Source organism: Anguilla rostrata, chromosome 1, assembly GCF_018555375.3.
Source record: "Anguilla rostrata isolate EN2019 chromosome 1, ASM1855537v3, whole genome shotgun sequence".
In the NCBI taxonomy this organism is placed as follows: Eukaryota; Metazoa; Chordata; class Actinopteri; order Anguilliformes; family Anguillidae; genus Anguilla; species Anguilla rostrata.
Window position 1 is genome coordinate 74613367 of NC_057933.1, and position 24310 is coordinate 74637676.

General features: G+C 48.2%; 1 protein-coding gene across 5 annotated transcripts in view; it reads right to left on the reverse strand.

Moving 5' to 3' along the window:
- Positions 1-167: 167 nt before the first annotated feature.
- The window catches only part of crybg1a (crystallin beta-gamma domain containing 1a), a 67751-nt gene continuing 43608 nt past the window's right edge, over positions 168-24310 (reverse strand). For all 5 annotated transcript variants that reach the window (XM_064300946.1, XM_064300956.1, XM_064300937.1 and 2 more), the window contains 18 exons: positions 23656-23694; positions 22978-23096; positions 22422-22587; positions 22029-22168; positions 19190-19316; positions 18518-18553; positions 17460-17614; positions 16901-17027; positions 16656-16801; positions 13628-13754; positions 13337-13366; positions 12817-12929; positions 11757-11886; positions 10857-10996; positions 9520-9643; positions 8631-8789; positions 8000-8162; positions 168-3071 (listed from right to left, as the gene is read on the reverse strand). In XM_064300946.1, the coding sequence (XP_064157016.1) occupies positions 2983-3071; positions 8000-8162; positions 8631-8789; positions 9520-9643; positions 10857-10996; positions 11757-11886; positions 12817-12929; positions 13337-13366; positions 13628-13754; positions 16656-16801; positions 16901-17027; positions 17460-17614; positions 18518-18553; positions 19190-19316; positions 22029-22168; positions 22422-22587; positions 22978-23096; positions 23656-23694 (2130 nt within the window). In that variant the 3' untranslated portion in view covers positions 168-2982. The remainder of the gene's footprint in view (positions 3072-7999; positions 8163-8630; positions 8790-9519; positions 9644-10856; positions 10997-11756; positions 11887-12816; positions 12930-13336; positions 13367-13627; positions 13755-16655; positions 16802-16900; positions 17028-17459; positions 17615-18517; positions 18554-19189; positions 19317-22028; positions 22169-22421; positions 22588-22977; positions 23097-23655; positions 23695-24310) is intronic.

The following is a 24310-nucleotide window of genomic DNA, read 5'->3' on the forward strand; positions in this document are numbered from 1 at the left end:
TCGGACTTGTGCGTGCTGTTTGTTAGCGAGGATGTGGTGTGAATGAGGAGCCACATCTGTATAGAGGACGGAGGCCATCTGCACGTCTATAGCACAGCTCATGGCCATCTCTGCAGGGCTTTATGACAGGGCACCATTTCAGCAATAATACTAAAACACATCTTGCGTAAGAAAAACAAACATTTATTTATTAAAATTCAACCGCACTTTATAGTTTCAGTAACTTCAGAAATGTACAGAGAAAATAGATTTTTAGTACACACTGAAATGGGATTTAAACCTGCTGACAGTTAGTGTTTTTTTTTTTTTTTACACAATGTAGTTTGAATGTAGTTTATAAAAAGTTGATGGTAAATTACAGCATATGTGTGAGTATAAAAATCGATGCATTGAGCCTGTTTATGTACATACTGTTTGCTAAAGGATCCAGGACACATTCTGCGAAAGTGGCAAGCTTCATGATGTAAACACGGCACTAGTGGGGAAGCAGTCTGTATGTGGTCCGAAAAATGTTGACAGAATTTCTCCTCCGATGGTGTGCTAGCTGTTTTGAGTCATCTAGCGCATCATTTAAGTTGTTATTTTAAAAAGTTTTCCCCAGGTCCTTTGGAGAGGGCAGGGAAAATGGGGGGGCACAACAGCTTTCTCAGGTGGACCTGTCTCCCTGGGAATTCTGGGAAATATAACCGGCAAAGGCAGCATGTGCATAAAGCAGTGGTCTGAAACTCATGGAGGGCCGTGTGTATGCTGGTTTTTATTCCAGCCTCAGATCTTGATTATATAATTAGTTCAATAATTTGCTGAATTAGGGATGCAGGTTTGCACATAATGGTGACCCAATGTCTAGGGTGACCCGCATTGCATAGTCTAAATAAAAACTTGCTTATATGTTGTGTGCTTCAATGCAGTTAAATGCATATGGCCGAATGAGTAATTGGACTCAATTAAGGCAGCATTAATTGGTTGGAATAAAAACCTGCATACACACGGCCCTCCATGGCAACGCGTTTGAGACCACTGGCATAAAGTCTTAATATTTATGTAATAATTATGTGTTCAAGACAAAATGGCTTCCCCCTTCCTCTCTGGGTAGGGCTGACCGTACAGGACCCTACACATAGAGGCAGAACCCAGGAATTACAGTAACAGCGACGGTTTTGCTTCTCTCGACTCAATAGAACCGGGCTGCGCATCATCATCACAGCCCCTCTGCGTAATCCTCACTAGCAGTGTTCACTCAGACTCTCCACACAGCTGTGGGAGGTGCCTTTGACTTAAGAGGCACTTCATTTATCAAAGCGGATTACACACTTACCTCACCTGGCTACTTGCGTTTGACCTAGTCGCTGCTTTCAAGGTGAAAACAGGAACGAGTCAAGACCTCAGCTATCCAAGGGCAAGAGTGAACACCGCTGATCCCAAGGTTATACAGGCACCAGCTGTGCCTTGAATTATCTTGTATTTAGGCCATTCGTAAAAATGTGCGTTCACCTTTTTTTAGCTTCTCGGCTTCTCCAATGGAAACGAGCCTTGTGCGTATGCAGGACAGAAATGTGGCCGTAAGCGATAAACACGCTCACGTCAGTTAGGTTACAGAATCTGGAAAAAGTCTGGGAACAGGAAAACGCCTGGTCAAAATGTACAAACAAGGGCTAATGGAAACGGTCACATGACGTACCGCCCCCGTCAGTATATCTGCATAAAACGGACCACGTCCTGTGAATTATTACATCAACTTAAGTGTTCTCTGCAAGACGCGAGATCTCGCTCAAACCGAACGAGAGGGGGCGAGACCGTCTGGGCGGTCACGAGGAGCCACGTTCTCGTGACAGCCCAGCCTGGACACACCCCCCTATCGGGTGACTGTTTGCCGCACACCCGTGCTCCAGGAGGTAAATTTCCATTGCGGGCTCCAGTGTAAACAGTGGAAGTGTGGCGTAGTTCAGCACAGGCTGTGTGCTGGATTTTAAGCACGCAACAGGTACCGCTTTTTGTGTTTGCGCAGATTTCAGGTTCTCTTTAAACCCTCAGGTTTCAGGAACATACTGTATTGTACGGTCCATAATGGACAAACGCAACACTTCAACGCTCTGAAGCTTTGGACAAACCCTCCCTATTCCCGAATGTCTGTCAGATGGAGTTTGAGATGGCCTTTTCGTTTCCTCTTCAGCCCAGAGGTTCACTTGACCATGTCGATGCAGTTTGAGTTGTTTGTGGACCTAAATATGAACTAAATGTTCTTGCATATTTTTTCCCTTGCTTTGCAGTCATTTTCCAGCATGCTCCATGAGTGTTTTTGTACAGATACTTGTTATGGTGTTAAAATCTTGTATATATTTAACACTTTGGAGAGTAGGTGTTTTGGAATGCTTTTTCAAGATTCTAAGTCAGTGTTCTAGAACTCCATTGCTTTTACTTACCAGTAGTGATCATCACATTCAAGCTCAGAACATTCTAATGACACATTTGTGATATTACACCTTAAATGGTTAAAAAAGGGTTTCCAGGGAAATAAGCTCACGAGTTGGTCTGTAAAACAGAACAATGTGGAAAAACCTTTAAAGGCTGCCTGAGAGGATGAGGATGGAGGGAACAGAGCGAAGAGCATGCCGAAGGAATGCTGCATCAGAAGCGTAAAGTTAGAGGCTTCAGAAAGGTGAGGGTTGGGGAGCAGCGTTTATAAATGCTGTTCTCTATTCCTAGTTCATAAGGCATGTCTGTCAGAGATCCATGGGACAGCTGCACCAGAGAGCCCTGAGGCCCACTGTGGAGCTACACCGCAGAGCCCTGAGGCCCACTGTGGAGCTGCACCTCAAAGCCCTGAGGCCCACTGTGGAGCTGTACTGTAGAGTCCGGAGGCTCACTGTGGAGCTGCATCAGAGGGCCCTGAGGCCCACTGCGGAGCTGCACATAAGATCCGCAAAGTCCAGTGAGGAAACTCAGTGAGGCACTGAAAATCTCTCCTGCTCCCATGTTGATGCATTACAAGACCTCCACAGACCATCTCTGGTTCAGGTTCTTTTCTTCAAACACTTTGAGAATCACTTGGTTTTTGTCGTAGTGCTGCCCTCCTGTAAGAATAAGAAAGGACATCTCACAATTATATTAATGTGACACCAAACGTTACTATAAAATGTATGTAAAGTTTTAAATCACAGCTGATAATCTTTCCCCATGATATAAAAAGGAGCTGCTTGCAGGCGTCAGGTGTTGACCAGCCCAGAGTTTGGTGGCTCATTTTAATAGTGCACTTTTCGAACAATCCACAAGATGGCGCCAAGTAATGAGGATTTGATTCTGCAGGAAGCCACCCGCTTCCTGCGGTCATACAAATACCCGAGTTTAAATGAGTTTAAATGAGTTCAGGCAGGACTGGCAGCTGAAGCAGCAATTCCCTTGAGATTAAACAGAAGTCTGGAACAGGCCTGACACCAGATAAAAACTCTTCACCTCTTAACTTTTCATCCCAGACAAAGGCTTTCGAGACCGTCAAAATCACTTTTTTTTTTGATTCAACACTATCACAAATAAAGTCTTCAAGTGTGTGTTCATCATTTTTTAAGCACAAATTACAAGTGGCTACATGAAATGTAAGTGACTACATTAACATCGGAAATAACTTAAGATGGCAGTTCACGCAATATGGCTGCGAAATATATATATATTTTTTAAAAGCTCTGTTAGTCACCAAAATGAATCATACACAAGAACATCTGTACAGCAGACCAGTCAGGTTTCCATGGAGATTTTCCTGCCCCTGCTACTCACAGCCTAAAAAAAAGCCTAAAAAGAGTCGAGCCCTTTGGAATGAGCCAGGACCGGAGGAAAAAAAGGCGAGTTGCACCCGGTGTCTAAAGGTGTGAACACCCAGGGTGCACAGCGTGCTACAGAAGCAGGTAAAGGTGCTCAGACAGCTTGAGCTCAAGGCTGCACACCTCCCACTCGTGCTCAAAATGTCCAAACAATCAGAAATAAAATGCCATCGATTTTATTACATGGTAAGGGAATATTAGTTCTGTCATAAACACTGTAGGGCATATCCCAAGCTATACAGATCTCAGAACCATGCAGTACAGCAGTGTGTGTGTGTGTGTGTGTGCGCGCGGATGTGTGTGAGCAGGCATATGTGTGTGCTTGTGTGTGCATGCGTGCGTGCGTCTGTGTGTGAGCAGGCATGTGTGTGTGCGTGCGTGTGTGTGTGTGTATGTATGTGCCTGTGTTTGTGTGTGGGGGAAGTGTGTGTACATGCACGTGTGTGTGTGTGTGTGTGTGTGTGCCTGTGTTTGTGTGTGGGGGAAGTGTGCATGTGTGTGTATGTGCGTGTTTGTATGTGTGTGTGTGTGTGTGTGTGAGTGTGTGTATGTGTGTGTTTGTGCGTGTGTGTGTGTGTGTGTGTGTGTATGTGCCTGTGTTTGTGGGAAGTGTGCGTGTGTGTGTGTGTGTGCGTGAGTGTGTGTGTGTGTGTATGTGCGTGTGTGTGTGTATGTGCGTGTGTGTATGTGCGTGCGTGTGTGTGTGTGAGTGTGTGTGTGTGTGTGTGTGAGAGTGTGTGTGTGTGTATGTGAGTGTGTGTGTGTGTGAGTGTGTGTGTATGTGTGTGAGTGTCTGCCTCTCATCCATAGTCTGTCTGTTTTTCCAGCTGCAGGTGACAGCCAATCACATGCTCTGCTGCTGACAGCCAATCACACACTCTGCTGAACTCAGCAGCAGGAAATGACACCAGCAGGCTACTCAGGTCATAAACCTGCATATTTATGAACCATAAATTTTCCTAACACTACTTACACAACAATGTGAATAAAATGTACTGTAGAAATATGTAAGCATACTAGATCTTAATGCTCAACTCAATCAAATCCTCCATTTCTGCTTCTGTTCGTTTAGCTTTGTAGTCCTGGCTCGATCCATAATCAGATCAAACTGGACTTGCTAGTATTTTCTGCTGATTTAAAAGCCATGATTCACAGACCTGAAGGGCATCCCTGTTTTTCATACAACAGCCCAGTGTGTATTGGCTTATAGTGTTGTCATTTTTAATGTTGCCTTGAGGATTCATCTGTGTGTGCATGTGTGTGTGTGTGCGTGTGTGTGTGTGTGTGCGGTGCATGTGGCATGTGAGCGAAGGCATCTGTGTGTGTGTGCGCATACAGCCAAGCAATCTCCATAGACAAACAAATCCACTGGCAGTAGAATGGGTTGTGCTGAAGAGCTCAGTGACTTCCAACGTGGCACTGTCACAGGATGCCACCTTTCCAACAAGTCAGTCTCAGTTTTCAAATTTCTGCCCTGCTAGAGCTGCCCCAGTCGACCGCAAGGGCTGTTATTGTGAACTGGAAACATTCCAGGAGCAACAACGGCTCGGCCACGGTAGCGGTTAGGCCTCACGAGCTCACAGAACCGGAGCGCTCTAGTGCTGAAGCGCGTGGCCTGTAAAAAATAGTGTCCCAGACTGCCCCTGAAAGCAAAGTCAGCACAAGAACTGTTTGTCAAGAGCGTCACGAAACGGGTTTCCACGGCCGAGCAGCCGCACACGAGCCTAAGATCACCGTGCGCAAGGCCACGCATCGGCTGGAGTGGTGTGAAGCACGCCGCCGCTGGACTCCGGAGCAAGTGGAAAAGCTTTCTCCGGAGCGATGAGTCACACAGCACTATCTGGCAGTCTATCTGGGTTTGGCAGGATGTATAGCGGCAACTGTGAAGTTTTTTGGAGGGAGGAGTAAATGGTCTGGGGCTGTTTTTTTATGGTTTAGGCTAGGCCACTCAGTTCCAAATGAAGAGAAATCTATATGGTACAATGACATTCTAGCGAATTGTGTGCTTCCAGCTTTGTGGCAACAGTTTGGGGAAGGCCCTGTCCCGTTTCAGCATGACAATGTCCCCGTGCACAAAGCACGGGGCCATAATGAAATGGTTTGCTGAGTTTGGTGGGGGAAGAAGTTGTTCAACAAGTACATATGGGTGTGCTGTTCAGGTGTCTATATACTTTTGGAAATGTGTACGAAAGGTCTTCCTTCAACTCTGCTCTGGTGACACCACCACCAGACTCCGCTCTGGTGACACCACGTGTTCCAGAGGAGAACCGCGGAGGTCTACATTCTCCCAAATCAGCAATGGGGCTTGTGCATGAGCCCGGCTGTGGTTGCAGGTAATTGGACATTACAAATTAGTGTGGGAATTGGACATGTTCAGGCCCAGTTGGTTCGGCAAAAAAAAAAAAAAAAAAAACAATGGACAGTATATAACCCTGCAGATGATTGGTCTGTGCCCAGCAGGGGGCAGGGTTTACAGCGAGTCTGTGTTCTGCAAGGGGCGGGGTTACAGCAAACCCGTGTTCCACAGGGTGGGGGGGCTAGAGTTCGTCTTTCTGGAGTAGGTAAAAAAAGAGGGACACTGCTGCTATCCTGTAATGACTGTAACGACTTCACACAGGAAGCCACTATCATAGTAAGCTGTGTAGTGCAATGTCACCGACGGCAGACATTGTGTCTATGCAAAGCATAAATTTGCCTTTCAAGGGAACTTCAAAATGCAACGAACATCTGCCGTTTGGTCCCTGTTTCAAAGCCACTTCCCTTTCTTTTTTAAATGGTTGAGTTCATTTGTTGAGTAATCAGCTAAATGCAGATACATTTGTGTGAATTAATTACAATTAAAACCGCACACCAGCCACCAAGAACGGTCAGCAGCCAGATCAAAAAAGGTCAGACTTTGAAGTCAGAAAGACCCACAATACACTGGCCCCATTGTACCGGTACATAAAGGCCAGAGGCTTTATAAAATGTGAATAACAAACGTAAGTAAGATGTTTTGAAAGGGCAACCACACAAGAGATGTTCTTTCCTTTGAAGGTTCTTTCCTTTACCAGTACCAGCTCCTTCAAAGCTGCCAGACCATAGCGTGTCACCAGCACACCGGAGCACAAATGGGGATCTACCCCCTCTCCATTTAGCTATAGAGCAGTCCTACTCGACTCCAGGCCCTGCGGGTCGTGCTCCAGCCACTTCACTACACCACCGGATTCCAGCCATGGCTGGCACCTCGCAGGTCGATGGACAGGTGACTCGCGTCGCCATGGAAACGGACGGTTTTCCAGGTCCTGCGGGCCGCAGCGTCTGCAGGTATTTGATCCAGCCACACACCTCACCACCAGATTCCACTAATCACTCTACCTCCTTGGTCCAGGACGTGAGCTCATTAGTGCAATCTGGTGGTGTAGTGCGTGGGCGGATCAAATACCTGCAGACGCTGCGGCCCGCAGGACCTGGAAAACCGTCCGTTTCCGTGGCAACGCGAGTCACCACCCCGTCCATCGGTCTGCGAGGTGCCAGCCATGGCCGGCCCCGGGCACAGTCGGGACTCATCACCGTACGTTACAGTCACGTAGCGGACGCGCTGCTTCAGAGGGACCCGTCTCTCGCTGCTCAACCACGACACACATCCTCTCACATAAAGCACGGTATAATTACCGCTTAGCCTATAAGCGAAGGACTCCGGCCTCAACTAATAACACACCGACATTCGGCTGAACCGCAGCGTTTCACAAATGCAGAGACCCATAATCGCCCCGAGAAGCCTCTGGCTCATGCTTAGCGTTCACGTATAGATATGCAAAGCAGGGCATACAGTGACTGGGTTTGAGGGGTTACAGTAAAAATATGGTGACTACTTAATGGGAGATTTTAAAGTTAAATTTCAAATCTGGTTTTTAAGCTGGTAGAATATAGCTTTGGGCAACCGTTGTAATGTACAATGAAACTAAAGGCTTGATGTGGTTTTCTTAGACACTATTAGTTAAGTGTGAAAGTATTCTCCTCTGAAATATTGCTGCGATTTGATGTGGGTTACTGGGACGGTATTAGTTAAGTGTGAAATATCTGAAATATATCTCTGATATTACAGTGTTGACATGACCAGGCCTCAGGACTGTTGGCCTCTTGGCTGCTGGCTGGGGGCGGGGGGGGGGGGGGGGTCAGTCATGTGGGCGGGGCAGGGCACTGACCTTTGACCTCCAGCACCAGATCGGGTTTCAGGTTGCAGAAGACCAAGCCGTCCCGCGTGATGCTCCACGACTGATTCTCCTTCCCCATCTCCGGGGAAACGCACAGCCTGCTGCCCGCCATGACAACCGTCCCTGTCGTTTCCAGGCAACAGTCCTCTAGCAACTGCAGGGTACAGGAACGGGCCCGGAGTCAGCCACACCCAAACCAAAAACCTCTCGCATGTGAAACTCAGTGCTCAGTGAAACAGACACAGATTCTGTAGATCCACCAGATGCTCTACTCCGATGTCACTTCTGTCCTCCCTGCTTCATAGCCACAGATTCTGATTAGGAAAAGGAGTTACACAGCAGTACAGAACACCTGCTGCCACAGTGCGGTGCTTGGCCACACCCCTGCAATTAATTTACAGAATATCCATCAGAATCATTGAGATTGTACAGAGCAGCAGAGTCTCTAGAGTAACACAGGCCAACGCAATCTATCCCAGGATGCAATTCACCATCCAGGCTTCTAAAGTAGAGCCACAGTCAAACCACGCACACACACACACACACACACACTCACACGTGCGCACACACAGACACACTCACACACACACACACAAACAGGCCGTTGTCATGGCGATGGTACCTTGCAGCGCAGTTTCCCTTTGTGATAGCTCCAGATCTGCTCGACTCCGCCCGTCTCCTCCAGCGCCTGAACCCGCATCAGCTTCACCTCGTCCAGCGGCCCCGTCAGAGACATCCACCCGCTCGTGTGTCTGTTCTGCAGCCGCACGTACACCGGCTTCTGCAGAGACACACACATACACACACAGGTATATTACACCGGCTTCTGCAGAGAAACACACACACACACACACAGGTATATTACACCGGCTTCTGCAGAGAAACACACACACACACACACTCACAGGTACATTACACCGGCTTCTGCAGAGACACACACACACACACACACACCCAGGTATATTACACCGGCTTCTGCAGAGAAACACACACACACACACACACACATACAGGTACATTACACCGGCTTCTGCAGAGACACAGACACACACATACACACACACACACACACACACACACACGCACAGGTACATCCAGCTTCTGCAGAGAAACACACACACTGAAATTCTTTAGCATTGCACATCTCTGTCATGCACACGTTCTTTCTTTCATGAGTGAAAATGCAGAACATCTGAACCACTGCTACAGCTAGAGCAAAAAACAACCAGCTCTGCATTCCTGACTGATGACATCACCATCATCCACTGAGCACTGCTGAGCTCAGACATTCAGTACATTCTACAGTACAGACTGCATTACAGATGCAGTACAGACTAAAGTACAGACCACACAACAGTCTACAGTACAGACTGAAGTACAGACCACACGGCAGACTACACTACAGACTACAGTACAGACTGGAGTACATATTTCACTACAGTCTACAGTATTGACTACCCCACAGACTACACTACAGATCACATGACTGCAGAACAGTCAGGCTGCAGTACCTGGAACAGCGGGCGCAGGGATCCAATTCGCTGCCAGCCACTGAACTTGTACCAATCCCCGATCTCAGTGGGCTGCAGCACAATCTGGCGACCCTGGAAATTATTGCTCTCATACAAAACCCACCTGTGGGAGAGAGAGAAAGTGATCAGATACACACATATATACACACACACACACACACACTCACACACTCACACTCCCACACCGTACAGGAATCTGCCTCACTGAGTAATACAGTCAGTATTACATACACACACACACAATGTTGTTGGGTCATTTACACCCACTGCAGGCAGTGTTGTTGGGTCATTTACACGCACTGCAGGCAGTGTTGTTGGGTCATTTACAGGCACTGCAGGCAGTGTTGTTGGGTCAATTACACCCACTCTAGGCAGTGTTGTTGGGTCGTTTACACGCACTGCAGGCAGTGCTGTTGGGTCGTACGACTCCCCTGTTCTCCCAGCACGGTGCGATTTCTGTCATGTTTCCAGGAGAATTCTGCCAAACCAGGATAGGAATGCGTTCAGCTGCCAGGCGGACCAACCCTTCCCCAAAACTGCAGGGGGCCGCCATTTCGGCAGGGAGATGTGTCACCTTCCTGCGATTCATTCACCCACCCCCTCCACCCCCACCCCTGCTAGTTCATTACCTAAAAGGGGGAGTCTACCACCTTCACATGGGACGATCCTAAATTTAAACCCCACACCAGGCCATCCAGCCGCATTCATACCCTGGCCGGGAATTTTGCACGTCCTTGTCAGGTGTGTAAGTGTAATATGACAGTGCAGCCCCAGTGGTCTGTGGAGAGTAAAATTCTCCCTTAATCAGCATTCACTGCTCTCTCTCTCTCTAAACAGAGCGTTTAATCATGAGTGCGTGCTGAATCGAATCGCCCAGGCGCTCTTACACACCTCTCACTCGGTCATCAGCCCCACTACAAGACAGAGGGGAGTGTTCTCAGGATCGTCAAGGTAACCGACACAGAGGATTGTGGGATACGCTGTCAGTATGTGTGGAGGTTACAGGCAGAATGGATTGTGGGATACATTGTCAGAATGTGTGGAGGTCACAGGCAGAGGGGACTGTGGGACACACTGTCAATGTGTAAAGGTCAGAGGCAGAGAGAATTGTTGGATACATTGTCAGAATGTGTGGAGGTCACAGGCAGAGGGGACCGTGGGATACACTGTCAATGTGTAAAGGTCAGAGGCAGAGAGAATTGTTGGATACATTGTCAGGATGTGCGGAGGTCACAGGCAGAGTGAATTGCGGGATATGTTGTCAGTATGTGTAGAGGTCACAGGCAGAGGGGATTGTGGGATATGCGTTCACTCACATCCCTCCCTCCACCAGCAGCGAGGGGACATGCCCGTCAGACCCGGCCTGCTTCAGGCTCACCACAGGCGACTTCAGAACCAGCCTCCTGCCTCTGAAGCTGGGCTTGGAGAACAGAGTGATGGAGGGCAGGGAGAACTCCTGATGGAGGAGAAGAGACAGTATGAAAAAGAGAGAGAGCGAGAGCGAGAAAGAAACAAACAGTTGGGATCATGTCTTGACAGTTAGGAACACCACACTATGAGTCAGAGAGCAGGGAGCAGGAGTACAAGTTACAGTCTGTTCTGAAATGGCCTCACATCCTGGCTAGCACTCATACAGGAAGTGTGCATGCTCTTCTTAAAGCAACAGTACAGAGTTAAGTCCTGACTCCACCCTGCATAGTTATGGGTTGTTTAAGTGTTCTTTTCCCCAGCATGGAGCAGGAGGGCTCTGTAAAGACTGCATGTTGGGACTAAATGACACTGCCCTCTAAAGTTCCCTGATCTGGTTAATTACTTGGGTGATGGTAGCTTTACTTTCAAAAACAAAGATAATAAATTATAAGTTTGCCATCCTGCATGGTCTCCAAAGGCATCTCACTTCCTCTTTTTCATAATTTGGGCACAACGGCTGTACACTCACCTGAGGCTGTGAGCCTGCAACCTCCTAAATGCCAGGCTCCACCCATAATCACAGAATGCTGCACATTTACCACATGTAATTACTGGCCCGTGAACCCGAGGACATTCTGCTCTGTCGACCTTCCTGGCAGGTAAGACTACATGGAAAATTCCACCTTCTGTGCTACATTCACACCTATCTTATACAAACACACACTCACACACACATACGCAAGCACACACACACACACACACACACACACGCACACGCACACACACTTTGTAAAAGCTGTACTCACAAAGCAGATGGTCTGTAGCGAGAGGACGGTGGAATTGTGGGGCAGGCCCATGGCAGGGGGGTCGGGGTACTCCCCCTCCTCCAGGACGTACATGTTCTGTGTGAACTGAGGACCCTCGAACGCCACCCAGCTAGGACAGAGACATCCAGGGGCCACATTACCACCAAGGGCCACATTACCAGCAAGGACCACATTTAAGCATAATGAAAACATAAAATTTACATACCACGTTGGATGAGGTAAACAAAATTCTAGGTCTAAAATGACTTAATTTCTTTTAGTTATTTCTTTATAAATGTAAATATGTTTGTGCTCATGGGGCTTCTCTGGATGATATCTTTGCCCCAATTGGCTTGTATACACAACACTCCCAACAAAAGCTGAAATTCTACACATTCAGCAAAAAAGCACACTTCATTCTTCAGGAAACACAAAGGATAGTTTGTCTCCCTGCTCATCTGTTCTATCTGGGCTACAATGCATGCTGGGAGCCAGGAAACAGTGGAGCACTGCTTTGGAAAGCCAGCAGGCCCAGAAATCAAATCACCGTGACCCCTGAACCCCACCCTGCCCCACAGCACTACCCACAGAGCACGGCCCTGTCATGCTACAGTTGCCATGGGAACGGAGCCATCATTAGCTGCACTAAAGGAAGGTCAGCCAACAATCACATTTTTGGCCCTGCTGATTCTAGGGGTCCTCATTGGGAGCAGTCTGGGTAAAGGGGGTGTGGTCTTGTTCAAGGGCAGAGTTATCACAGATGTAGCTCATTATCAAAATGCAGAAGCTGCCTCACTGAGTAATACAGTCAGTATTACACACACACACGCAATGTTGTTGGGTCATTTACACCCACTGTTGGCAGTGTTGTTGGGTCATTTACACGAACTGAAGAGAGTGTTGTTGGGTCATTTACACGCACTGTAGGCACAGTAGGCACCACTGGGAGAGTGGTGATGTTAACACCAGCTGGGTGCATTATGGGACAGATTTAGAGTGAAGTAGCACTTGTGGGAGAGAGAGAGAGTAAGAGAGAGAGAGACGTTCCCATTGTACTCACCTGCCAGCCAGAACTTTGCAGGACCCCACAGAGAAGTCATCGGGCAGCACCGGTGCACTGTCATTCAGAACGTGAACCATGCCCTCGAACCCGGGCTCCGAGAACAACTGGACCTGTGGCACCAGAACCGAGAGGCTGAGTCACACACGATGACCCCAGATGAACACATGATGACCCCAGATGAACACATGATGACCCCAGATGAACACATGATGACCCCAGATGAACACATGATGACCACATGATGACCCCAGATGAACACATGATGACCCCAGATGAACACATGATGACCCCAGATGAACACATGATGACCACAGATGAACACATGATGACCCCAGATGAACACATGATGACCCCAGATGAACACATGATGACCCCAGATGAACACATGATGACCACAGATGAACACACGATGACCCCAGATGAACACGTGATGACCCCAGATGAACACGTGATGATCCCAGAGTCCTGCTTTGACACTACACAGTACACATCATGGCAGGCCCACTTCTGCACACACCTTAAACTTGTCGATGTTTTGCAGATTATCCTGAAGGAAAACAAAAGAGAAACACAATTCAGGACTCAAAAGAGAATGAAACTCAATCTCTTATTGTTTTTTTTTTTTTTTGGCATATTACTTAGGCAACTTCACATTTTCAAACGATTGTACTTTCAGAAACAGTTCCTGAAAGGCTCTCCCGAACCGTCTGATGTTCTCATAGCCCGAGGGCACCGCGGAAACAGATCTGAGAGCATAATGACAAAAAATAATAATAAAGCGCTTTATGAAATGTGAAACTCCTCGTACCATGAAGACCGGCTGGACCGAGCCGACCTGGAAGGTGGACGCCCCCCAGTCCTCCGGGGCGCTGTACAGGCCTCGCTCCAGCAGGTACAGCTCGCCGGAGAAGCTGGCGTTCTGGAAGGCCACCCATCTGCCGGAGAGACAAGACGGGGAGGTTCAGCGCCGACGGCCGACGCCCCGAACGGACTCGGACAGGGAGAAAATAAACATCCGGAAGGCGCTACAGAACTCAACAAAGCTAGATTGACATAAAGGAGGGATTCGTCAGGAGAACGGTCAAAACAAATATTTGGGAGCCAAACTGAACCGAGGAACGATGCTTAGGTAAGTTGGCAGACGCAAAAAAAAAGAAACGTCACCGTGTGAGATGACACAAAGCAAAGGGAATGAAGTGGAGCCAAACCAAACAACACCAGAATTAAGCAAACACACCCAAACCCTTTCACACACCATACAGTAGAGAGCCTGGCAAAAGTAACAAGCTATTCCAACAAACACAGGGTCAGGATGCGAGCAGCCAATCACAGTCTAGCAGGGTAGAGCACAGCCAATCACAGCACTGTAGAAGTCATTGTAGCCAACCACAGCACCACAGGAATGAGAACAGCCAATCATATTCAAGCCAGGGTGAGTGCAGCAGATCAGTGTCACAGGGTGAGAACATCCAATCACAGCTGAGCAGGGTTGAGAGTAGCCAATCACATCACAGCATACAGAAGGAGCAAACACCCTTTCAGTACTCAGCAGCTGTCAATAGGAGTTATAGCATCTCATGATCTGATCACAAAGCAAAAAGTAGCACGTACAGTTCAGAGTAAAGTGTTTAGATGTCTATTTAGATCTCCAGGACAGAAGCTGCTCTTCCTGTAGTCCACCTAGTGCGAGTGTGAAGTTCAGCAGTAAATTGTGAAGTTTCTCAGTAAAGTGTGAGGTTTATATTATTACATTATACTTGATGACTGCTGAACCTGAGAAATATGCAACAGCCACGTGGCAAAATGGCACCCTCTCCACATGGTGAGCGTTCTGGCGAAACACGACTGCCGTGTGATACACCCCCCGTCACCCCCCAACCACCCAAAACCCACCCCACCCTACCCCCCAACCCCACCCCACTTTTTCACTTTCACTCAAGTGTTTTGTGACGATGAGATGAAAGGCGTTACATATAAACAAAATCCCACCGCCGTTGTTTTGTGACTGACAGTGCGGGGGCGCCACAGAAATGACGGTAATAGCGGGAACCCAGCTGGGGATTTGCGCGGTGTCTGATTCGGTCAGACGGCCTAGCCTGAGGGGCGCTGCGGTTTCGACGTGACCACGCCCGCTCTGGAGAACACACCCAGGGTGTGAAGCCCACAGTGTTTCTGAGGGCCTACTCCGGTTTCCCTGTCCGTGTGGAGCCTTCTTTATCCATTACACAGAGAGAGGGAAGAATACCGCACACACCCTAGTGTCATCTGTCTACCTGTCTATCTACAGGGGCAGGGCGTGTGTGTGTGTGCGTCTGTGTGTATGTGTGCGTTTTTGTGTGTGTGTGTGTATGTGTGCATTTGTGTATGTGTGTGTGCGTGTGTTTGCGTGCATTTGTGTATGTGTGTGTGTGTTTCAGTGTGTGTGTGTGTGTTTGTGTGTGTGGGGGGGTTAGGGTGTGTGTGTGCATGTGTGTTTGTGTACGGTCACATGACCAGTCTGACTGGCAGGAAATGAGCCCCGCCCCTTCGCCAGGTGCCCAGACCTGCCCCAGCAGGGCCACGCCCGTCAGAAGCTTCCAGCAGGTAACGGAGATAATGGCCACACCCTTCCTGTCACCTGTACAGACGGGAGTCCTGCATTCACACCTTTAATCATACCTGTAATGCCCTGGCTTCCCATTCCTCCGGCAACAATGCAACAGTTTATTCAACAGCGGGTAGACACTAATGCCAACGGCCCGAGTTTGCTTTGAATCCACCATCAACCAATCAGCTCGTCACACCATTCTCTAAACATGAAACTTGAGGAGAGCCATTTAGCAGACAATGTCTGGCTCTGTCATGAGTCAGTAGTTTTGTGTTGCCTATCCATTTTTTTAAAGTTAAACCCAAGGCTAAAATGTGCTTTTGCAGTCAGTTAGACCAGGGCCTTGTTTCACGAATCAAGGCCACTGATTTTTTTGAGTAACAGCACTGAGTAAAACCGAAACCCTCCCAAATTAGGAAAGTTAAAAGAGCTGTTTTGGGCTTCAATTCCTGTTTAGAGAAATACCCCCAAGATCTAAAAATGAAGAACTTTAGCGTGTGCTTGGTTCTGCAAATACACAGAAGAGCCACAGTCCTATTTTTCCTTATGAGACATTTCCTCAATGGTAAGCTATCATTTCAAATTCAAAATGAGTAATCGGTCGGTACTCAATGATGTTCCTGCTTGAATGTCCTCTCATATTTTTTAATGATTAGCAAATAATTTCATTCAATTAATCAATTAAAAATTATTAATTGACCTGTGAATTAATAATTAGGAATTAGGAAGTGGTGTCTATCAGAATAGTGAAATCTGGCTCTGTATATTTGCATTCTGAATGACTGGAAGGTTTTGGTCACAGAAGCTCTGAATCTTCAGAAGCTGAATAATTTCCCCCTTGAAAGCCGCGCTGAAGGAAATATAACAGAAGCCAGATCTGCGTCAATGCGCAGAGAAAGGCGTCTCGCCCAGAGTCGCTAAAAGGCCCAGCAGTGGAGATGACCTCACCTAGCGCCTCACGGGCGAACAAGACCTGACACAGCCGAACAGCAGCACCGAGTTTAGAGAGAAATCCCAAACCTTCAGACGCACGCTGGCCAAAGAACATACAGTGCCTGCTGGATTCAGCCAGCCCCACAAATGTAAAGGGCTAAAGTGATGAAGAAGGTTTGCAGAAGGCTGTCAGAGGGTAGGAAGAAGGTTGATAAAGAGTTGTCAGAAGGTCTGCAGAAGGTTGACAGAAGGTTGATAAAGAGTTGTCAGAAGGTTGACAGAGGGTCGGCAGAAGGCTGTCAGAAGGCTGACTCACACGCCGGAGACCACGTCGGCAGACTGAGTCCTCAGCCCGAATCCAGTCTCCTCCAGGCTCAGGACGGGGCCCAGCAGATCGGCGTTCAGCCCTCTGTCCCCAAAGTTCCTCTCAGTGAACAGCTTCAGTCGGGGAGACAGGAAGTCCTGCGGGGGGGGGGGAGGGGGGAGGGAGAGGGGGTTGTGCAATGTGATGATGTCACGGACAGCATTGTGATGAAGTATGAAAGTGGTGACAGTACTTACAGCCAGCACGGGTCGCAGGGACACCAGAGAGCCTATATTGCCCTCCCAGTCCCACCAGCCCACGTACTCCCCCTCCTCCAGGATATACTGACGCCCTTCGAACCTGGGTCCATCATAGCCCACCCAGCTGTGGAACAATGAACACACACAGGCACACACACACACACACACACACGTATGTACACGTCAGAAGTGATGTCATTACATATGATCAGTCACAGTTAATTTGACTAGCAGAAAAAAGGGGGATCCTGCTCAGTCACCATTGGGGTACCCTGCTTAGACACTGTTGGGGTACCCTGCTCAAATAATATTGGGGTACCCTGCTTAGACACTGTTGGGGTACCCTGCTCAAATAATATTGGGGTACCCTGCTTAGACACTGTTGGGGTACCCTGCTCAGATAATGTTGGGGTACCCTCCTCAGATAATGTGGGGGTACCTTGCTCATACAATATTGGGCAATATTAGGGTATTACTGCTCATACAATATATGGGTGCTCCGCTCATACAATATATGGGTACCCCGCTCAGATAATGTTGGGGTGACGGTACTCACAGCCCGCCTTTAATTTTGATGGAGCCCACAGAGCTGAGCTTGGAGGTTCCTGGGGCGGAACTGTCCGGATTTCTCTCCGCCTCCCTGAAATCGAAGACCTCTCCCGTCAGCTCTTCGGTCTCTCCCTCGAAGAACGGCCTCTCGTACAGCACCGCCTGGAGCACAAGGTCAAAGGTCAGCCTGCCCGAACGCTCCGCGGGCAGCCCGGGCGGCCCTGGTCTGGCCCGGGCCTGTCCTGTCCTGGGACAGAGCTCTCTCCGAATTCCAGGCATTTTAAGAGTTTAAGAGTTTTTAAGAGCTCTTCAGCGGCACTCAGAGAGCCGGTGAAGCTGAACGCCAACAATAACCACGGCTCTAAAGAGGAGCCCGGCAAGCACGGCAAGCACAGCACTTATAACGAAACATTACCCGCGGGCGGCAGTGTAGCATTGTGGGGTTTTTATAGTGTAACAGTGTAATAAGTGTAATAAGAATAATTACCACCATGGGCCATATGTGTAACCTGTTGTCTTTTTTTTCCCTTCGATCATACCTGACACGGGAGTAAACAACCAAACGTCAGAGGCCGCGTGTAATGCTTTCAGGTAAAAGAGTATCACTGATATCTACTGGGTGCTGATAAGACGGCCAAACAGCAGCCAGCGGCCTTGCGGCTTCACTGAAAAAAATAAAACAAGTCACGTGATCACATCGAAGCTGCGAGACCTTGCAGCGGATTGGCTGATATCAGTGATTAAGTTTTTCCATGGAAGAATTCCACGTGGCCTCTGAAGTTTCGTTGTTCACAACCGCATCAGACATCATTAAAGAAGAAAAAAAAAAAGATAAGGCAGCCTGTGTGCTCCATGGCGGCAGTAATTCTAACTAAGCTTTAAAAAAAAACGTGATTTGATATATCGGTGCAGCCCGAATTGTGTGGGTACGGAACTGAGCCCATCCACACACGGGAACAGAGCCTTAACAAAAACCAGACTGTGGGGCCCGTCCACACACTGGAACATTTTGCTGAATTGCTTAAAATATTTTAAGATGCTGGAAATTTGAGGGACACATCGTACCTTAACTTCCGTGGGATATTCCACTCTGATGCCACCCTGAAAAAAACAAACAAACAAACAAACAAACAGCGGAGTCAGACATGGCAGATATCATACGTACCTTTAGCCTATCACACTGCATGCAGGCAAATGAGCAAACAATGGAGCATTATCACAGATTTACCTGCAGAATCAACAACAGTCACGCAGAGTAACATAAGCCCCTTCCCTTTACACACGCCTTTTCCTGGTATCGGGTGTAGTTTCCATTCACACACACACACACACAATCACACACGTGTGCCAGGCCACAGGTAAATTACAAGCGGTCTCCAAGGAAAAATGATCCAAAAAAATTTACCCACGGTTTCCAGGGAAAATTACCAAAAAACAAAAAATGCTGCCCAACCGCACTGCCCAAAGTGAAAATGGAAAACTATGCGACGCCCGCACATTCCCTGGAAACCAACCCAACACCAAGCCATCGCACGGCAACGGCAAGCCATCAGAAATACAGAAATGAAGGCGACGGAGACAAAGACGGCTTTTTGTGAGATATGGGGCACTGGCATATTTAAGAGGAAGTGATATTGCCGTAGTAACCGTCTGAGCAGGCTGCAGACACACGTTGTGGAATATGGTGTAGCAGGCTCAGGCTCTGGAGCAGTTCCGGAGACGTTGGGGTGCGCTCACCATTTTGAGGGGTCGTAGGGATCCAACGAAAGGCTCGGCAAACCCCCAGGCCTCAGGGCAGGGGTACTCCCCCACTTCCAGCAATGCCACGGCACCTTGAAATCCTGGCTCACTGTAAACCAGCCAGCTGAGGGAAGAACCAGACCATACACGCGCACACACACACGCACACACACGCACGCACGCACACGCACACACACACACATACACAAACACCTGTTCAAATTCTATACATTTTCCAGTCCATTCTGTCGAGTTCAAGTGCCATAAAAGACTTGGAGTATGCGCGGAATCTGTACCTGTCAGACAAACAGACGTATATCACAACTAATCCCATTAATCTCACGGACCTGCACTGTTTGAGGAAAGTCAAGCGAACACCAGACTTTACTTCACAGAACATTATTCCAGAAATGCAGCTTATCAGATGCACGACAGGCAAAACGTGCACAAACATTTCAGCAACCTACAGATCGATGTTTAATACCCAGCCTGGCGCTCAGGAACGCAGCCGCCAATCGATTAGCAAAAGGGAGAAAACTAGCATATCCCCTTTTCCTATTGAACAATGCCGGAATCATCCACAAACACACACACACACACACATTTCTACCTACTTGTGCTGTTTTGTTTAAAAACCAACTCTGTCTCTTTCTAATCTGCCGTTTCTTTGTTTTAACATGCATTTCTTGGCAACTCTTTCTTTTACATTCTTTGAGTACCACGTATTTACCAGGTAAATAATGGGACACGATTAGCAGATACCTTCACAGAGACACCGCTAAATGAATGTAGGTATCGTCCAATTTCTTAGGAAGTACACAATGACACTCAGGCTTTAACAAGCCTAAACCTACAAAGCAGTCGCTTCAATTTTAAGGTAATAGAGGTGTTAGGTGTCCCAAGTATTTCAGTTTTACTTCCTTAGTACTAACCTATTTTGTTAGCGGTGGTAATTACCCAACCATGCGATATTCTCGCCCCCTGGTGAATAGCGAGTACCGAAGGGACTGTAAAAGGAAGCCATTTTGTTTCACAGTCAAGCACTTTCAGACGCATTTCACTGTATGAAAATGCGCTAAAGAAATGAGCTCATTACTCAGGCAGGAGAGCTGGGAACGAAGAGCTCTGTGAACCTGAGGAGAGGACTGTGGGTAGTGTTCCCACAACGCCAACAGGTAGGAGCAAGCGTTGCCCACATTCCACAAGCATCTGTGTGTGTGTGTGAGTGTGTGTTTGTGTGTGTGTGTGTGTGTTTGGGTGTGTGTCTGCGTGCATGTTTGTGTGTGTGTGTGTGTGCGTGTGTGTTTGGGTGCTGAGTTTACACTCTCACTGTCACTGAGCCCTAATTCCTCATGTGTTCATAACACATTCATAACCAAAGCAGGGCACTACCATGAGCTGTAGGCTCACTTTCAAATAATCAGTGTATTCATCCGATCAGATTTCAACCGATTGAAAATATTTTCAAAATTTAGTCCAACTAAGGCCTAAATTGCACTTTGTCAAACTGCCCCCAGTTTGACCACAAATTCTGTGAACGTGTTTCACTACTAAACCAACAGTCTGATCACTTCTGGCTGGGGCTCCAACAGAAAAAGCGTCTGAAAAACTGAAGTCGCTGACACACAGCACAAATTTAGATAAAACCGGTTAGATTTGCTGAAAACAGCCTATGAGTGACCACTACACATACTGGAGATAGACTGCACATATCCTCTCTCTCCTGTTCAACTTAAAAAAAAATAAAAAAAAACTTTTTTTCATCTTCGTTTGTGCCTCTGCCTGTTCGAAATGGAAATGAGGGTTGCTGACTAATAGCCTTACGCTGACAGCACACCCCACCCTGTACTGTGAAGACTCCATTCAGCACACGAGAAAAACACTTTAAATAATGCAAACTGACCAGCAAATTGCCCACGGGGCAAATTCCACCTCACCTAACCCCACACATCCTTCTCCTCTGTACACCGAAGTTACATAGAAGTGTGTGGATTTCTTAAGCACATCTTCACGCGGTGAACTGCGGTCCCAAATGCTTCGAAGATGCTCAGAAACAAACGTGTGTTAAAAACACAGAAGCTCTTATCCAAAGCCGAAACATCACCTCCTCGTGCGTTCACATGAGAAACAGAGCCACAGGCCAGGCCAGTGACACCATTTGCCCAGGTGCAGTGTGTGCACACCACAATCATAGCTCACGTGTGCGTTGCCATGCCAACCCAGAGCTATGACATCATAATCCACCCTGAACACCCGCAAGGTAAACATTCCCACTGGTGGTCACCAGCTCCACGCGGAGCTAGAACACCAGCGCACAGAGTTATGTATAAAACATGAATGAAACTAATTACTGAGAGAGTTCAGCCACTGGCTCATCGAGGGGAGCGATTAAGAGGATCGGATTCACCCTTCCAGAGCCCCTCCATACAGAGAATCCCCCCCCCCCCTCCTCGTGGGACCCTCGGGCACAGACTAGGGCTGGATAAGCTTAAGAAGGTGCTTAAAATGTCACTGTGGGTTAATGCTCATGCTGGCGATATGCTCACTGTTAGCAACCACACCTGCTTTTTGAGTGCCAGGATTACTGGGGAAGTATGTGTGTGTGTGCATGTGCGTGTCTGTGTGTGTGTGTGAACAAGAGTGTGTGTGTTTGGGTGAGTGTTTATGCGTGTCTGTGTGTGTGTGTGTGTGGGGGGGGGGGTATTTGTTTCTGTGTGCGTTTGGGTTATTGTCTGTGCGTGTCTCTGTGTGTGACTGTGTGTATGAGAGAGAGAGAAAATATCAGTAAGCTATTAAACTGCTGACAAGGAGCCCAGTGCACACCCTCTTTACTTACGTCCCAGAATGCACTTTGATTGAGGAGGTGCTGGGCGGGATTCCGAAGGTGCACATGTCCAGGGTGTCATCGCAGTACGCTGACCTACGCCCCAGCCCCTCCAGCTCAGTGAAGAGATCAATGTGCGGCACACTGTAGTCCTGGAAACAGCCAATCGCAGAACAGTGCCGCAGGAGTGAGCCAATCACATCACAGCAGGGAGCCAAGTGCACAAGAATATCACAGCATCAATAAAATGCACTGAACATAAAATAAATGCAATAAATAAGAGAAAGAATGAAAGCGAGAGATTGAGAGAGAAACTGCGTGTGAGACAATGAGAGATTGAGAGAGAAATTGTGTGTGTGTGTGTGTGTGTGTGAGAGAGAGAGAGAGAGAGAGAGAGAGACTCACCCTGACAGCCAGGCGGACGGACCCGATGACTATGGGGTTCGAGGAAGCTGGCTGACCCGGTTGACCCGGAAGTGTTTTATCAGCCCAAATGTCCATCAGCTCCATAGACCCCTCCTCCAGGGCAACGGTGCGACCTCTGAACCCTGGCTCCTCATACAGGATCCAGCTGGGGGGTCAAAAGCATGGCAGAGCCGGGGTCAGACCAGGGGACTGATTTAGCAACTGATTATCTCGTTTATTTGATTGGTTGATTAATTGATTCATTGGTTGAACAGTGTGTTTATTTGGTTGGATATGTTGACTGAGTGAGAGCTGATTTAATTGGTTGGTTGGGTTGATTGAGAATGAAAGTTGATTTAATTGGTTGGCGGGAGTGACCGAGTGAGTAAGAGCTGGTTTAACTGGTTGGTCAGTTGGGTTGATTGAGTGGGTGATAGCTCGTTTAACTGGCTGGTGGGAGTGACTGAGTGAGTGATAACTTTGTTTAATTGGTTGGGATGATTGATTAAGAGATTGATTAAACAGGTTGAACAGAGGGACAGCAGGCAGGACTCACCAGCCCCTCACCACCCTGACGGAGACGACCGGGGAAAGTTTCCACCCACTGGCATCCTCCACGTCCCGGAACACCTCCAGAGCCTTCCCCTTAAACTGAGCCTGCTTATGAATGACCAACTGCAGAGAGGAAGGGGGGGGGGAGGGGAGGAGGAGAGGGAGGGAGAGAGGGAGCGAGAGAGACAGGGAGGGAGAGAGGAAGCGAGAGAGAGAGGGAGGGAGAGAGAGAGGGTGGCATAGGGAGAGGAGGGAAAGGGGGAGCGGAGAGGGAGAAGAGAGGGAGCGAGGGAGGGAGAGAAGGTGTGAGGATGGAGGAATAGAGAGAGGGAGGAAGGAAGGGGGAGAGGAGGGAAAGAGAGGAAGGAGGGAGGGAAAGGAGCAGTGAGATGGAGGGATAGAGGGAGAGAGGGGAAGGGAGGAAAGAGTGAGGAAGGTGACAGACAAAGAGAGAGATGTACAGGTGGGTCACACACACATACTGTTACCTGTACCTCCCCACACAGGTACAACAGGCCTCCCCAGATTGGATTTGTGGGACCTCTAGGGCATGATTCAGGTGCAAGGTGTGGAAAAAATGATGTGCATGTATGTATGTATACAACTGAATTTGGGTGCGGTTCCCCTTTAAACATGTTTTTTTTTTTTTTTTTGATTTATCCTCCCTCTCCCGCTACCTTACCTTTCCGGGCCGCTTGTGGAACCCTTTGACGTCTGGGACCTGCAGAGGAGACCAAACACAGAGGGGTTAAAAGTGAGCCACTGAGGTAAAAGTACATTACAGGACTTCGCCTCGCTGCTGTTCGGCAGACGCTCTTATTAAGTCTGACGTACGGCACGGACACAAGCTTTAAATCAGGGACCATAGCACAGCTGCACCCCAGCAGAGAAAGTGCAGTTCTAAAAAGACGGACGGTAGGGTGCTAAGGCGCTGGACTTGAGCTGACACCTTCTCAGCCGTTCTGACAAACATCAGCCAACGGAGTTATGCAAACAGAAGAAGTAAAGCCAACTGGATTGGCAAACGAGTGGAACAAAAAAAAAAAGAAAAAGACCAAATTCATGGGAATTCCCGGCATTCCGGAGGGCCCGTATCGGGACTCCCGCTTTGAAGCCCCGCGGGAGCGCATTCCGGAAAAAACCATTCCGGGATTCTCGGGACCCGAAAGCTCAGCGATGTGGGAATGTTAGCGCATTGTCCTGCTGCACAGACTCTGGGACTCTGCTCAGATCTGTCACATTACACGCGTTCAGCAGGTCTACGCTCTTAAGTAAGCCACAGTGTGAAATAACACGAGTGCACCCACTTCAGTTACCGGAGCAACAGTGATACAGAT